This window comes from Trachurus trachurus, assembly GCF_905171665.1.
Source record: "Trachurus trachurus genome assembly, chromosome: 14".
NCBI lineage: Eukaryota > Metazoa > Chordata > Actinopteri > Carangiformes > Carangidae > Trachurus > Trachurus trachurus.
Genome location: NC_139903.1, coordinates 31,160,579 through 31,175,698, shown reverse-complemented (window position 1 = coordinate 31,175,698; position 15,120 = coordinate 31,160,579). Strand labels below are relative to the sequence as shown.

The 15,120-nt window shown below is 42.8% G+C and overlaps 1 protein-coding gene across 1 annotated transcript; it reads left to right on the top strand.

The window, feature by feature from the left end:
* Nucleotides 1–1,504: 1,504 nt before the first annotated feature.
* LOC310996586 (odorant receptor 131-2-like) lies at nt 1,505–14,893 on the top strand (the record flags this gene model as incomplete). Its single annotated transcript, XM_083986008.1, has 5 exons — nt 1,505–1,837; nt 8,317–8,919; nt 12,992–13,156; nt 14,699–14,771; nt 14,862–14,893. The coding sequence occupies 5 exons, from the start codon at nt 1,505–1,507 to the stop codon at nt 14,891–14,893; spliced, it is 1,206 nt and encodes a 401-aa protein (XP_083842134.1).
* Between the last annotated feature and the right edge of the window lie 227 nt (nt 14,894–15,120).

The window sequence follows — 15,120 nt, the reverse complement described above, 5'->3', positions numbered from 1 at the left end:
TTGTGTGGTTTATCCTCCTGAACAAATCAAGGTTCCGACACAGTCTCTTCAACGACCTTATACTTATGACCACACTGTGTTTATGTGCCAAAAGAGAGAGAATTTCCTTATTACCAGGGGGGGGCAGTTGTCGGTCTGAGAAGTGAAGCTCACTTCAGCGTTCAAAAAACTGCAATCCCCTCGGCTGTCGCTGGGGGCTAGTACCAGAAGGGAGCAACTCCAATTGAGCCCCATGTTAAAATAGCCGACTTTACAGCTTAAAAAAACATATTTACAGCCTGGTACATTTTATTTTTTTGGTCTCAACCGAGTTTCTACCCCCGCACACACTCTGAGGGGGGTGAATTTTTTTTTAACTCTACCGTTTTACTATTATTAGGTTTAAAATTCTGGCCAATTAGGGCGCGGAAACGTTGAGTGACATGTCCGGAGACCGCTGCTTCGAGGCAAGTGGGCGGGTTCTCGGCCGGCCAACCGCCGCACCTCTCCAAATATGACAAGTAAAATCCAACATGGGGCAGCTCAAACCCCCGTAGTAGCGGCACAAAACAGACTCCCCCAAACCAATGGGTGACGTCACGGTGCTACGTCCATTCTTTATACAGTCTATGCTTATTACTGAAGCCGATTCTGCAGTACAGCTTAGTCAAGGCATCTGTAGAGGCAGCCATGGCCACCAACTATAGTAGTTTGATATTTTCTCAATTTATTTATTTTTATGCCTGGCCCTTTTTTTTTTTGGCTGGCCCTAATACTCCTTCGTAGATATGTGCTTTCACATCCGAGTCTCCAAACCAGAAATGTCTGTAACAACATCGGAAAAAGTCGCTTTTGACAAAAAAAAGGGACATGCTGTGCCGTGTAAAAAAAAAAAAAACTGACAGCGAGTGAGTGTCACGACTGCCTGTATCTGGCCCTTCAAATCAAAAGCCCCATAGCCTTTCAGTTCAGTCATATTGATTTTGACAAGACACGGCTCAATTTTTTTTTTTTTTTTTTCCTGCGACCAATTGACCAATGAAATTTTGGTCGACAAGCGCTTGGTCGACTATTTGGGGGCGGCCCTACAGTGGGGACATTTTTTATTGTCCCTGCACTAAAGAGACATATACTATCTGTTTTATTTTCTAATTTGGAAGACATCACATGGCCAGGGCATTGGGGAATACCGGAGGCCAGATTACGTACTTGTTAAGATGTTTACTGCCAAGAGATAGGTGTGAGACAGAGCTCATATACAGAGTGAGGACAGGCAAACCCTGCAGACAAGCTCTGCTCATATGGAAACAAGCAAAGCCTCCAACCTTCTGCCTGTTTGCAAAGTGAACTTGTGTACATGATTGTAGATTTTCTGTGTGAGCTCAACAGCTATATCTGCTGTCAGTGGATCTTCACTGTTGCCCCAATCCGGATAAAATTTATTTTTTGCTTTAATGTTCGGCTGATGCCAAGAGGTTAATGTCTTGACTGCTTCTCAAAAATGTCATATGGAAATCGATTTGTGATGAATGGCACTGTGGAACAGCAGTATCAGGGAACGTTGGAGAGAGCTTTGTTTTCCACTCTGATCACAGTGCCGTGCTGTGTGTTTCTCTTCATTAATGGGACCATGTTATTCACCCTGAGGAGTAAACCAGTGTTTTGTGAGACCTCTCGGTACATTCTTCTTTTTAACCTCCTTTTTGCTGACACTGTACAAATGACACTGAGCCAGATACTCTACCTAATCGCTGCATGTAGAATCAGGCTGACGTATCCTGTGTGTGGTGTTCTCAACATGATCGCTGATCTCACAAATGAAGTCTCTCCTTTAACGCTGGTGGTGATGTCTCTGGAGAGATATGTAGCTGTGTGTTACCCACTGAGGCATGCAACCATCATCACCATCAGAAACACAGGGCTGGCCATCATTGTGGTTTGGGCCTTTTGTTCACTAAATGTTCTCATTCGAGTTCTTTTGCTTTTAGAGTTCCCATTTGAAGAGCTGCCCAGCTTGCAGATGAAAGACTTTTGCTCTGACATAGCTATGTTGATCGGGTCTATGTCAGGTAATTACGACAAAGCCTACACTTGTTTTTTGTTTATATCCTCTACTGTGGCGATAACTTCTTCCTATATTGGTGTGGTGGTAGCAGCCAGGTCAGCCTCTACAGACAAAGCCTCTACCCAAAAGGCTCGAAACACACTGCTGCTGCATCTGGTGCAGCTGGGCCTCAGTCTCTCATCGACCGTTTACAATCCAATTCTTATATCTCTGTATATGATAGTAAAACGTCTAGTATTTGTGCGTGTGCAGAATGTTTTATATATTTGTATTTTCCTCTTTCCTAGATGTCTGAGTTCTCTCATTTATGGCATCAGAGACAAGACCATTAGGCCTGTCCTTGTGTACCATCTCTGCTGTAGACTGAAAGTTTCAGTTGTCCCAGCTAAGGCTGAAGTCTGACCCTGGTTTTTATTTTATTTTCATATCTAAATCTAAATCTAAAACCCCAAAAATGAGTTATGTCCTTGATTTGGTCAGAAAGCATTTCTGTGTAGCTTTCTCATTATTTCTGACAGTGCACTGAGAGAAGTTTATTGTTGTTTGTTTCCTTTGGATCCCCATTCGTCTTCATAGAGATGAAGACTATTCTTCCTGGCGTCCACATAAAATCAAACAATTATTACAACAATTATATCATTACAGCATTTATACAAAGAATTACATATAAGATCATTCATCCTAAATATATTAACATGACTATAGAATCATGAATCATGAAGTCTGCCACAAAAAGTGAGATCAAATATCATTGATCTGAAAACAATGACATAAGTTGCTTTTATTTTAATTTTAGTCTCATGTTGTTGAAATGCCGTTGCAATTTTATGTGTATTATTCACAGGAAAATTCATGTCTTTCAATTTAATGGAACATGTTGAGAGATTATAAAACCATGAAATAAGATAATCAAGAGAAAATATTTTATGATAATGCGATCTTTAATAATAAAATAAACATTAAATATCTAATGTTATACAATAAAATACTGGAAGAAGATACAAAATTGTATTCTTCACAATCCTGACATGCAATCCATGTGACTCTGTTTATGATGATAATTACTGACACGGCCGATCTTAGCAGAATGTTAAAATGACCTCAGAATGACCCCTAGATGAGAGCCCTGCAATTAAACTCCACATCACATCAAATGCACCTTTGAACCCATTCCCTTGACCCTTTGATTCTCGGGCCTGGGGCCTTTTCTGGGTATAGTATGCATGTTCTCTCTGTGACTGTATGAGTTCTCTTCAGGTTCTCCAGCTTCCTCCCACGGTCAAAAATTTGCACACTGGGGGCGCCGAGTGGGGCAGTGTGTTAATCAGGCGCCCCATGTATTGAGGCTGTAGTCCTCGTGCAGGCAGCCCCAGTTCGAATCCCGAATCGGACTGCCCTTTCCTGCGTGTCATTCCCCCTCTCTCTGCCTCCCCATTTCCTGTCTCTCTTGACTGTACTGTCAAATAAAGGCATGAAAAAGCCAAAAAATATACTTAACAAAAAAAAAAAAAACTTGCACTCTGGGTTGACTCATGACTCTAAATTGTAGAGTTTAAGTTAAATTGTATAAATAGTTTATATAAAAGGGCAGTTAAAAGCCATGGGTATGTCCCACACCACAATTTAAAGTTAATGGCAGCTCTTGACTGATTTATTTCGTTTGCGTTGAAATGTCCCCTTGTTTTAAAAAAGCCATTATTACCTAGGGGCGGGGTTGGCTCACGTCGAATATACAGTGGGTACGGAAAGTATTCAGACCCCTTTAAATTTTTCACTCTTTGTTTCATTGCAGCCATTTGTTAAAATCAAAAAAGTTCATTTTATTTCTCATTAATGTACACTCAGCACCCCATCTTGACTGGAAAAAACAGAAATGTAGAAATTTTTGCAAATTTATTAAAAAAGAAAAACTGAAATATCACATGGTCATAAGTATTCAGACCCCTTTAAATTTTTCACTTTGCAGCCATTTGCTAAAGTCAAAAAAGTTCACTTTATTTCTCATTAATGTACACTCAGCACCCCAGCTTGACAGAAAAAAACAGAAATGTAGAAATTTTTGCAAATTTATTAAAAAAGAAAAACTGAAATATCACATGGTCATAAGTAACCCTTTGCTGTGACACTCATATTTAACTCGCATGCTGTCCATTTCTTCTGATCCTCCTTGAGATGGTTCTACTCCTTCATTGGAGGTTACAAAAGAATTTCTGCAGCACTCAAGGTTCCTAAGAGCACAGTGGCCTCCATAATCCTTAAATGGAAGAAGTTTGGGACGACCAGAACTCTTCCTAGACCTGGCCGTCCAGCCAAACTGAGCAATCGTGGGAGAAGAGCCTTGGTGAGAGAGGTAAAGAAGAACCCAAAGATCACTGTGGCTGAGCTCCAGAGATGCAGTGGGGAGATGGGAGAAAGTTCCAGATGGTCAACTATCACTGCAGCCCTCCACCAGTCGGGGCTTTATGGCAGAGTGGCCCGACGGAAGCCTCTCCTCAGTGCAAGACATATGAAAGCCCGCATAGAGTTTGCCAAAAAACACATGAAGGACTCCCAGACTATGAGAAATAGGATTCTCTGGTCTGATGAGACGAAGATTGAATTTTTTGCAATTAATTCTAAGCGGTATGTGTGGAGAAAACCAGGCACTGCTCATCACCTGCCCAATACAAAGGGCTGCAGTGATAGTTGACCATCTGGAACTTTCTCCCATCTCCCCACTGCATCTCTGGAGCTCAGCCACAGTGATCTTTGGGTTCTTCTTTACCTCTCTCACCAAGGCTCTTCTCCCACGATTGCTCAGTTTGGCTGGACGGCCAGGTCTAGGAAGAGTTCTGGTCGTCCCAAACTTCTTCCATTTAAGGATTATGGAGGCCACTGTGCTCTTAGGAACCTTGAGTGCTGCAGAAATTCTTTTGTAACCTCCAATGAAGGAGTAGAACCATCTCAAGGAGGATCAGAAGAAATGGACAGCATGCGAGTTAAATATGAGTGTCACAGCAAAGGGTTACTTATGACCATGTGATATTTCAGTTTTTCTTTTTTAATAAATTTGCAAAAATTTCTACATTTCTGTTTTTTTCTGTCAAGATGGGGTGCTGAGTGTACATTAATGAGAAATAAAATGAACTTTTTTTAATTTAGCAAATGGCTGCAATGAAATAAAGAGTGAAAAATGTAAAGGGGTCTGAATACTTTCCGTACCCACTGTATATATACTATATATATACACACACACACACACACACACACACACACACACACACACACACACACACACACACACACACACACACACACACACACACACACACACACACACACACACACACACACACACACACACACACACTTTGGTTAGTATCCTTTTGTTAACATTTTATGATGCTTGGAGACTTAAAAATAGCAGGTGTTTTTGAAATATTTCATTGATATTAATGACACTTTTAAGGGCTCCAAGCTAAAATGATTTCTTCGACCAAAAAGAAACAAAATACAATTTTTTTTATTTATTTTTTACTTTTATCCACTTGGTAATTGTAATTTCACTAAGCCTAATGACCATGGCTTGACATTAACTTGTTTGCTCACCAGCCACTGTGGCTAGTGGTTTTCCAGAGTTACAAGCCACTCAGCATTCTCACTTGCCACAATTTTGTTGTTGGGAAAGTATGTTTTATATGATTACAGCTGACTATGACATGCTGAAGTTTACTTGAACTAGATTTACAAACTTTTAAAATGTAAATGCCGCCTGTGTACACTCAAATCAAGACTACATAAATGTGACCAGCCACCAGAAAATCAGCAACAAGTCAGTCTACACAAGTCGTGTAAACCAAAAAAGAATTGAATAATAATAATAAGTGATTTAACTTTTTTTTTTCTTTTTTTTTTTGCATAATATGCAAGTAGAAATCATGGAGAAAAAAAACACTCCCATGCTTCAAATAACAGTATTGGGGGCCTTAAAACCATAGATATATTATACAAAGTGCAGCCAAACAGCAGGCTAAGAAAGAGGAACAGCAGAGGCTCTGACAGCTCAGTCAGCTGCAGGTGAACAGCAGGTGAACCAGCTGGAGAGCACAGCCCGTCCTTTTTTTTTTGCAGGTGACACACATGCAGACATCCGTCATAGGGACTGCGCTGCATAACTGCCACATACTGTCAGTCCTCCTGTGTAACTTTTTGCTGGGAAATATGACTGAAGGCACGAGTGGAAGTCTTAACTGCTTTTAATGCTGCGTTCACATGGAGTCCGGCAGAGGACCAATAAGGTAAATAACACTACATTAACATTACATTTATTCGTTTCTCTCACCATTCTCGACCTGTCTCCGACTTTGAACAGTCTTTTCTTTTTCATTGTTTTCTCTCCCGGTTTTGAATATGCCGCTATAGCTCCAGCGCTTCGCCACAGGGACTCCCTGTCAACAGCGATGTCAGCAAAAGGCTTCACAAATGGACCAATGAGCAAACACTGTGTGCAGGCAGTGCTAATGGGAGTTGTGGTGTCGTAGCCTTGTATTGCATTTGGTTTGTTATTTCAGATGCCGTTTGAGGGACTACAATTATATAGTACAGTAGAGTAGAGTAGAGAATACTTTATTAATCCCTAGGAGGGAAATTCAAATTAGTCCAGTAGCTCACACGACAATTACACAAAAAATAAAGAAAGATGGAGCAGGGCCGGCAGGTGGAGCAGGGCCGCACCAGATGGAGCAGGACTGCCAGATGGAGCAGGATGTTTAGTCTGTGTCGTAGCAACAACTTCATGGAGAACTTCAGATGGAACTTAAGCTGTTGCCATTGGGTGGGATGTACACAAGTGTTGTTATGATTCGAAAAAATAAAAGAAATGTCTACTTTCTGAGTCTTCACCAATATCTCCAGCTCTTCATCACTCTTGTTGGGCAGAGAGTTAATATTTCCAATGATGACTGACCTCAGAAAGGACCGATAGGACATCTCCACCTCCAAGTCTTTAACTTTGCACCAGCAGCAGCACGACAACCACCACAAAAGCACCTCTCCATCTCATCTGGGACAGGATAGTGTCTTCCAGATCTGTCCATTTTCAATGAAAGAAGCTCATCTCTGAAGAATCTCTTCTCCCCACAGAAGCATCCATCAGTAGATAACAAAAAACACAACAAAAATAAAGCAAATGTTGAGTAGAAACTCAAAAACTCAGAGCTACCAGACTTTGCTGCTCCCAGTTGAAGTGCATGTTCCGGAAATATATAATATACTGTATATATATATTCAACCCGCCAAAGTGGCTAGTGGGAGTGGCGGTGTTACCCTCCACTGACGAAATTCAAATCTAATTGAATTGCGCCTATTAAATCATCATTGGCCGTCATATTTGCACTGACACAACTCCCTGTCAACATTTAGTCGACTGTTTAGCGTTTCAGTGGATCCGTGTGCACACAGACCTCCAAAAAAAATTCTGTTTAGGGCCCCAATTTGGCCAGAGCCCTGGTTATATTAGTTCTTGAGACAAAGCAGCTGAACATTTCAGATAAAGTACTCCTGTCCCACAGGTGGTGGAGAGGGTGTTCAGGATTGTCCATTAGACTTTTTTCACTTACCTGTCCACTTCGTAGCACAATGACACATGGACCAGCATGTCGGATAAGAATGGATGAGAGATTACATCAGCTCATTGCTGAGATAACCAAGGTACCATGTGATGTGTCATGTGATCAGGTTGCAAGGACAAAGCTAATAATTTGTATGTAAGGATATACAAACCCTGCAGAACAACTCTGCCTACAAACTAACAAAGACCAGCTCTACGCTGTCTGCACAGGGAAAGTATATGGTGATGATTTTGTGTTCTTCTTGTGAAGCCTCATGTATCTGTGTTTAAATACTAAATATTTTATACATCTTAGTGCTTCTCTACAATGTCATATGCAACTCAGAGTCACACTAACATTACTGTTGAGCTACAGTATCAGGGCTTATTGGAAAGAGTGATTATCACCACTCTGACTACGGCACTATGCTGCGTGTTTCTCTTCATTAATGGGATCATGTTATACACCCTGAGGAGTAAACCAGTGTTTCATGAGACCTGTCGTTACATTCTACTGTATAACCTACTTTTAGCAGACACTGCACAACTGGTACAGAGTAAGTTGCTCTACCTACTGGCTACTTGTAAAATAAAATTAACGTATCCTGTATGTGGCTTTCTCAGCCTTTTCGCCAATCTCGTAACTGTGGTCTCTCCTCTAACGCTGGTGGCGATGTCTCTGGAGAGATATGTAGCTGTGTGTTACCCACTGAGACATGCAACCATTATCACCATCAGAAACACAGGAGTGGCCATCATTTTAGTTTGGGCCCTCAGTTCGCTAAATGTTCTCACTCGAGTTTTTTTACTGTTAGATTTTCCATTTGAAGAACTGCAGAACCTGCAGATGAAGGACTTTTGCTCTGACATGGCGATGTTACTTAACCCAGTGTCTGACGTCTATGAAAAAGCCTTCACTACTTTCCTGTTTGTTTCAGCCGGTGTGGCAGTCATTTACTCCTATGTTGGTGTGGTGGTAGCAGCCAGGTCAGCCTCTACAGACAAAGCTTCAGCCAGAAAGGCTCGGAACACACTGCTGCTGCATCTGGTGCAGCTGGGCCTAAGTCTCCTCTCAACTATGCACAACTCGATGCTCATAGCCATCTCAAAAACTGTACCAAGGATCGTCATTGTGCGTATCCAGATTGTTGTTTATGTGTGTGTTATCCTCTTTCCCAGATGTCTGAGTGCCTTAATCTATGGCCTCAGAGATCAGACCATCAGACCCGTTCTCATGTATCATCTCTGTTTTAGACTCAAACTCTCAGTCCCTCCAGCCAGGGCTCAGGTCAGCATCCATCTCTCTCAGTAGGTATATATCACTGTATGTTGGAATTAATTGTACTCTATTAAATTTTTCAAATGAAAACTTTGAATATATTTCCAACTGTTTTTTTTTTATTATGTATTTCTGAAAAACAACTGGTCAATGTGCTCTGGCAGTCAGGACACATTTAGTACCTATACCAGAATTGTCCGGGGCCCAACACCTTGTGATGACGTCTAGACAGACAGACAGACAGACAGACAGACAGACAGACATCTGTAAAGACTCGGTTCTTGGTCTAGGTGGCATCAGCTGATCATGGACAGACCTTCTTGTGTTATGGCTCTGCACAGTATTACAGTACACAAGCTTTATCAGAAAAACTTGATTTTTGAAGGAAATAGCTGATCCGAGTGTATTAAAAGAATACTTCACCCAAAATTCTAATTTAACTGAATTTTAAAAGAATAGTTCACTCAAAATTCAAATTTCACTGAATTTCAATTCCCCCCTGTAACTCAGAGAAGGCACGGAGGACTCTCAAACTTCTCCCAGCCCTTAGTCCACATGAGGGTGAGTAGATAATGAGTGAAATTTGAATTTTGGGTGAACTATTCCTTTAAATGATAGCCTCTTCTCCACAGTAAGCTGTGATGCTACTGCCTACTGCCGGGCATACCATCACTGTCAACATGGGAATCAAACCCACGATCTTAAGGTCAAGACAGAGCTGATCAGACAGACACATGATCATCTTTCACTGAGCTCTGATATGGAGGAGCTGTAACCACAGTCAGTCATGTGTGCTGGTGTTTGTGTGTGTGTATCTCTTTAATCACATGAAGTTACCTGTGTGTGTTTGTGTGTGTGTGGGAGAGGAGTGCGCGCATACGCGCTCATGTGTATGTTACCTGTGTGTTTTGGTGTGTGTGTGTGTAACTGTAATCACATGAAGCTACCTGTATGTGTTGGTGTGTGTGGCTCCAGGTGGATTGTTTATCAAGTTAACGAGCTCTGGCCTGAGGCTCAGAGGTTACCACGGCAACTTGAGGTGCCAATGACGATAGGGGCCCTCCAGGCTGAGACAGACAGAAACGTGGAGAAAAAGAGCGATTTTCTGCCTCTGCACTGGTCTCGCATTTAGGCTTACTGTGACAAAACAGTAGCTCCTATCAGAACAAAACACAGACCAACTGTGCTGTAAGGACTTCCTGAAAAATTTGGTACGATTTGGTGTTTCTACAGTAAATATTTTGGAGACACAGGCAATTACAAAACAGGGGTCCGTTCTGCTACTCTCAGAAAATCTTTGTATTGGAGTCAATGAGGAGCACTGTGGCCACACTTAGAATCTGATAATTCAAATTCTGTAAGTCTCTCTGATATTTTGAGCACATGGTGAGAGAGATAACAAGATTGCCTACAAATGTGGAAAAAATCATTTGTGTACAGTGTAAACTGTGTCCAGGAAGAGTGTGGAAAGAGAAGAATTCTGGAATTTTTCTGAGCTCTCTCCCACTGATGATGTCATCAGTGGGATGATGTCACACACTCTGACACGAACATTCCGTGCAATACACACCCATTATAATCTCATAATTTCTCCAAAAATGATCATGGTCATTGATCAGGGATTGATCAAAAACTATATGACATTAAAACGAGGAATTATACGCCACCACACAAGACTGTGTCTACTGTTTAAAGTTCAAATGAAGTCTCTAGGTGAAAGTATACCTGAGCACTGCAGTAGACATTTGTAAAACTCCAATGATTGTTCTTTTTCGCTCTTTTTTCCCCCCCGCCCGTCCCATTGACTTAAATGCAAAATTTTGCGCAGTTACGTCGCAAATAATTCATAAACTGTAAAGTAACAAACTTACAAAGTAATAGCACACCGATTTCGATAAAACCGCACGTTTTGATATATAAATTTGTCCGGAAGATGAAAAAATATAAAAAGAAAAAATCCACACAATAACAGTAGTGCCCAGTGCGCTTGCCCCATGGCCCTAATTACATAGCGTTTTTAGGTGAAAGATGTTAGTGTTCTAGAAAAAAGAAAATTGGTGGATAGTTTGTGATATATTTTGTTAAGGGGTGTAATGGTGATTCATAATTAAAAAAAAAAAAAAAATCACATCCATGTGAGTCTTACTTTTTTTTTTTTAAAGTGGCATTTTGCTATTGTGTGTTATTGGCAAATTGGGACAATCATTTAAGTCATTCTAAAGGTAGAAATAAGTTCCCTTTTAGTCATCACTCATAAATTTAGTTATCTAGTTAGCTAGATATACAAATTTACGTAAATTGCATAGAAAAAGCTAGCTACAATGAAAATGATGGCCGTGATGCTTAGCTAGCCTATGCTAGCTAGCTAGTAGGCTAATGATGATTCGCCTAATCTTATTTCAGAATCCAATGGCAGCAAAGAGCAGATCAGGGAGAAGCAAAGTTAAGAAGGGAAAGAAGAAGAGGTTGGGTCTGAAGGCAGGAAAGGATAAATAAATGGAGTGAGGACAGAATGAAAGGTGCCATTTTAGAGTATCAGGAGCAGGTAAATGCAGGACAGACTCCTTGTCTGCGCATTCTTGTGCGGGCTTGGAATGTTCCTAAAAGCACTCTCCAGCGGTGAATCCATGGTCATGTACAAGGCTACAAACACGCAAACCTATACTTTCCGAAGAGAGTGAGGCAGACTTGGCCAATGTCATCAAAATCCTAGCCAGGAGAGGTTTCCCTCTATGCAGAAAGGATATCCAGTCGCTTGCATACCAGTATGCAGAGGCAAACAACCTGCACAGATTTTCAGTGAAAAAAAGGAGAGCTGAGCAGGTCTGGTTTGAGAATTTTAAGCGCTGAAATCCTGACCTCAGTCAGAGAAAACCAGAGGCCCTCTCTGCCGCAAGAGCAGCGGGGATTAACCCTTCTGTTATCAGTGGTTCCAGGAGTATGAAGACCTAGAACGGGACTCTCCAAGTTGGAAATCAAGGATGTGCCTTCCCATATTTGGAATTACGATGAGACTGGTGTGCAGGACCATTTCCTGTCTTCCAGTATAATTTCAGAGGTAGGGAGTGCCTGCTATCAGGTGAGACAACCACAGCTTCGGCCAGCTTTAATCCTGCAGGGATAAAAAGCCAAGAGGCTTAAAGGATAATTTCCGTTTTTTACAACCTGGACCTTATTTCTAGCATAAAATAAGATCATTTTACTCACCCAGACAACTTTGGTGTCATTGGAGTTGTTTTGACGAAATTAGCCCCAGTGGAGCGGCGCGTATATCCGTATAATGCGAGAGCACGGGGCACGCAATGCAGCCTCTAAATAACACATTATCCGCCGCAAAACTCGTTCATTTCGCCAATATTTTGTTATGATACACTAGTGCTATTCCCCTCCGAGCCCGTGGTGGCATGTTATCAACATGCTGCGCCTCTAGGTTGACTACTAACCTCTGATCTGGATGATGTCACCTCCGACTGCTGCCCGGCGCGGCTAATTTGCTACCGCTAATGCTATGGTTCGTTTCTGCGTGTTTCTGACTTGTCAGAACAAAATGAGCAGCTGGATGAAGTTCAGCTTCCACAGGCTTCCTCTCCTCAACCTGGACTCACTAAAGCTCCGGCTAGTTGAGATAAAAATGGACCTGAATGCTGAAGCGGAATGATTATTATCAGAATGAGCCGGGCAGCGTTCGGAGATGACATCATCCAGATCAGAGGTTAGTAGTCAACCTAGAGGCGCAGCATGTTTATAACATGCCACCACGGGCTTGGAGGGGAATAGCACTAGTGTATCATAACAAAATATTGGCGAAATGAACGAGTTGTGCGGCGGATAATGTGTTATTTAGAGGCTGCATTGCGTGCCCCGTGCTCTCGCATTATACGGATATACGCGCCGCTCCACTGGGGCTAATTTCGTCAAAACAACTCCAAATGACACCAAAGTTATCTGGGTGAGTAAATGATCGTATTTTATGCTAGAAATAAGGTCCAGGTTGTAAAAAACGGAAATTATCCTTTAAGCCAGAGTGCCTTTATAATGTTACCCCCAACACATTGTTAAAGGGCCTGTTACATTGTTAAAGGTGTCGGACAATGGTTGGATCACAACTGATGTGTTTTTGGAGTGGGGGAAGCAGTTTGTTGAAATGCTCCCTGAGGACGACCTCAGACCACATGTGCTGCTGCTGGATGGCCACACCAGCCATGTATCCAACCGGCAATTCCTGAGGCTCATGCAGACTCACAGGGTACACGTGGTCTTCTGCCCTTCCCACACCACCCACTGTCTGCAGCCAGCGGACAAGTCCCTCTTCAAGTCCCTTAGAATGAGGAGGGACAAAGTTTCATGCAGCAAACAGGAGGGAGAAAGCTGCTTAAAGGGGAGTTTTCTTTTCCTTGTTTGGGAGACCATGGCAGAAGGCAGCCACAGTCCAAGCTGGCTTCAGGGGAACTGGGATGTTCCCAGTAAATGAAGTCCGCACTCTGTATCAAGCTCCTCTATTGTTTATTGTGGAACAATCAACGTTTCGATCCCTGTGGATCTTCGTCAGGATAACAAGGCCCTGCGGCGCGATCGTGTCAAGCCGGGCAGGAAGTCAAACCACGAGAGAATCCAGTCAATTTTCAAATAAAACACACTCCGGGAATTTTCGGACCGGCAGACCGTCGGAATGGCGGTACTTCGGAATGGGGGTCGCCCCCCGAGACCAACTGACTATATGAGTGAAATGTTTGCTTTGCCTTGTTATCCTGACGAAGATCCACAGGGATCAAAACGTTGATTGTTCCACAATAAACAATAGAGGAGCTTGATACAGAGTGCAGACTTAATTTCTTTTTCTCCAAGTTCACTTTGTTTGTTGGTCCTGCACCTGTAGTGTGTTTGGATGTGCGTGCTCTACTCCACTTTTATGTTCCCAGTAAATCCCATGGTCTTACACCCCAGTGTGTATGAGCCAAGTCTGACCACCGAAAGGCCACTGCAACCAGCTGAGAGGCCAGTCGAGTCTGAAGGGGAAGGAAGAGCAGAGCTGCCTGAACAACTGCCAAACACTGGTCACTGACAGAGGTGAAGAAGAGGCATTGGTTCACCGAGAGCAGCTCAGGTACGTTGTCATTTGGGACAACGTCAGTTTCCACCGGGTTGCTCTGGTTCGTAACTGGTTCACTGCCCACCCACATTTTTTAGTTGTTTATCTCCCCCCACATTCTCCATTCCTCAATCCTATTGAGGAATTCTTTTCTGCCTGGAGATGGAAAGTGTATGACTGAAATCAACAAACGTGTGTACCCCTTCTCCAAGCTATGGAAGACGCATGTGGAGATATAGCAGCTGATGCTTTTCATGGCTGGATGCGCCATGCTATGCGTTATTTCCCCCGCTGCTTGGCCAGGGAAAACATTGCTTGTGATGTGGATGAGGTGCTGTGGCCAGACAGAAACAGAAGAGAGGATGCAGCATAGTTTTTTGTTTTTAAAATTTTTTTTTTTTTACTGTAACTGTTGTTACGGCCCCAGCCCTTGGCTGTGTCCTGTCTGCGTGGGTGTGTCTGCTGTGTGGGTGTGTCTTGCAGGCTGCTGGATGGTGAATGCTGATGGCTGACTGGGAGTGCGGGAGTGTGCCACTTTTTTCAAGGAAATTCAACAAGCATCAGTTGAATTACTCTGTCATTGAGAAAGAAACACTGGCTTTAGTTTTGGCTTTGCAGCATTTCAGTGTCTATGTTAGCTCTGGACCTGTTGTTGTGTTCACTGACCATAACCCTTTGACATTTCTGAATTCCCTCCAGTGTCCAAACCAGCGTTTGATTCGATGGGCCCTGTTGTTGGAGTCATTTTGTCTGGAGATCCGCCATATCAAGGGTCGCGACAATGTGGTAGCTGATGCACTGTCGAGGGCTCCTTGTGATTGATGTGTTTGATGTACTTATGTTGGTTTCTGATCTGTTTCAGGTGCCACCGGCTTCCTGGTCCTTTTCCCCTAGGCCCGTGTTCATCTTTAGCTGCCAGGGTTCCATGTGGGACCCTGTCTTTGTGGGGGTGGGGGTGTTACGGCCCCAGCCATTGGGTGTTTGCTTGGCCTGCTGATTTAAACCCTGCTGCGGGGCTGCCTCGCCCTCTCACTCCTCCTGAGGACCTCCACCCTGCTGCACGTCCTCCCCACCTGTTTACACCTGACAACATGCACCTCATACAAGACATTACATTCAAA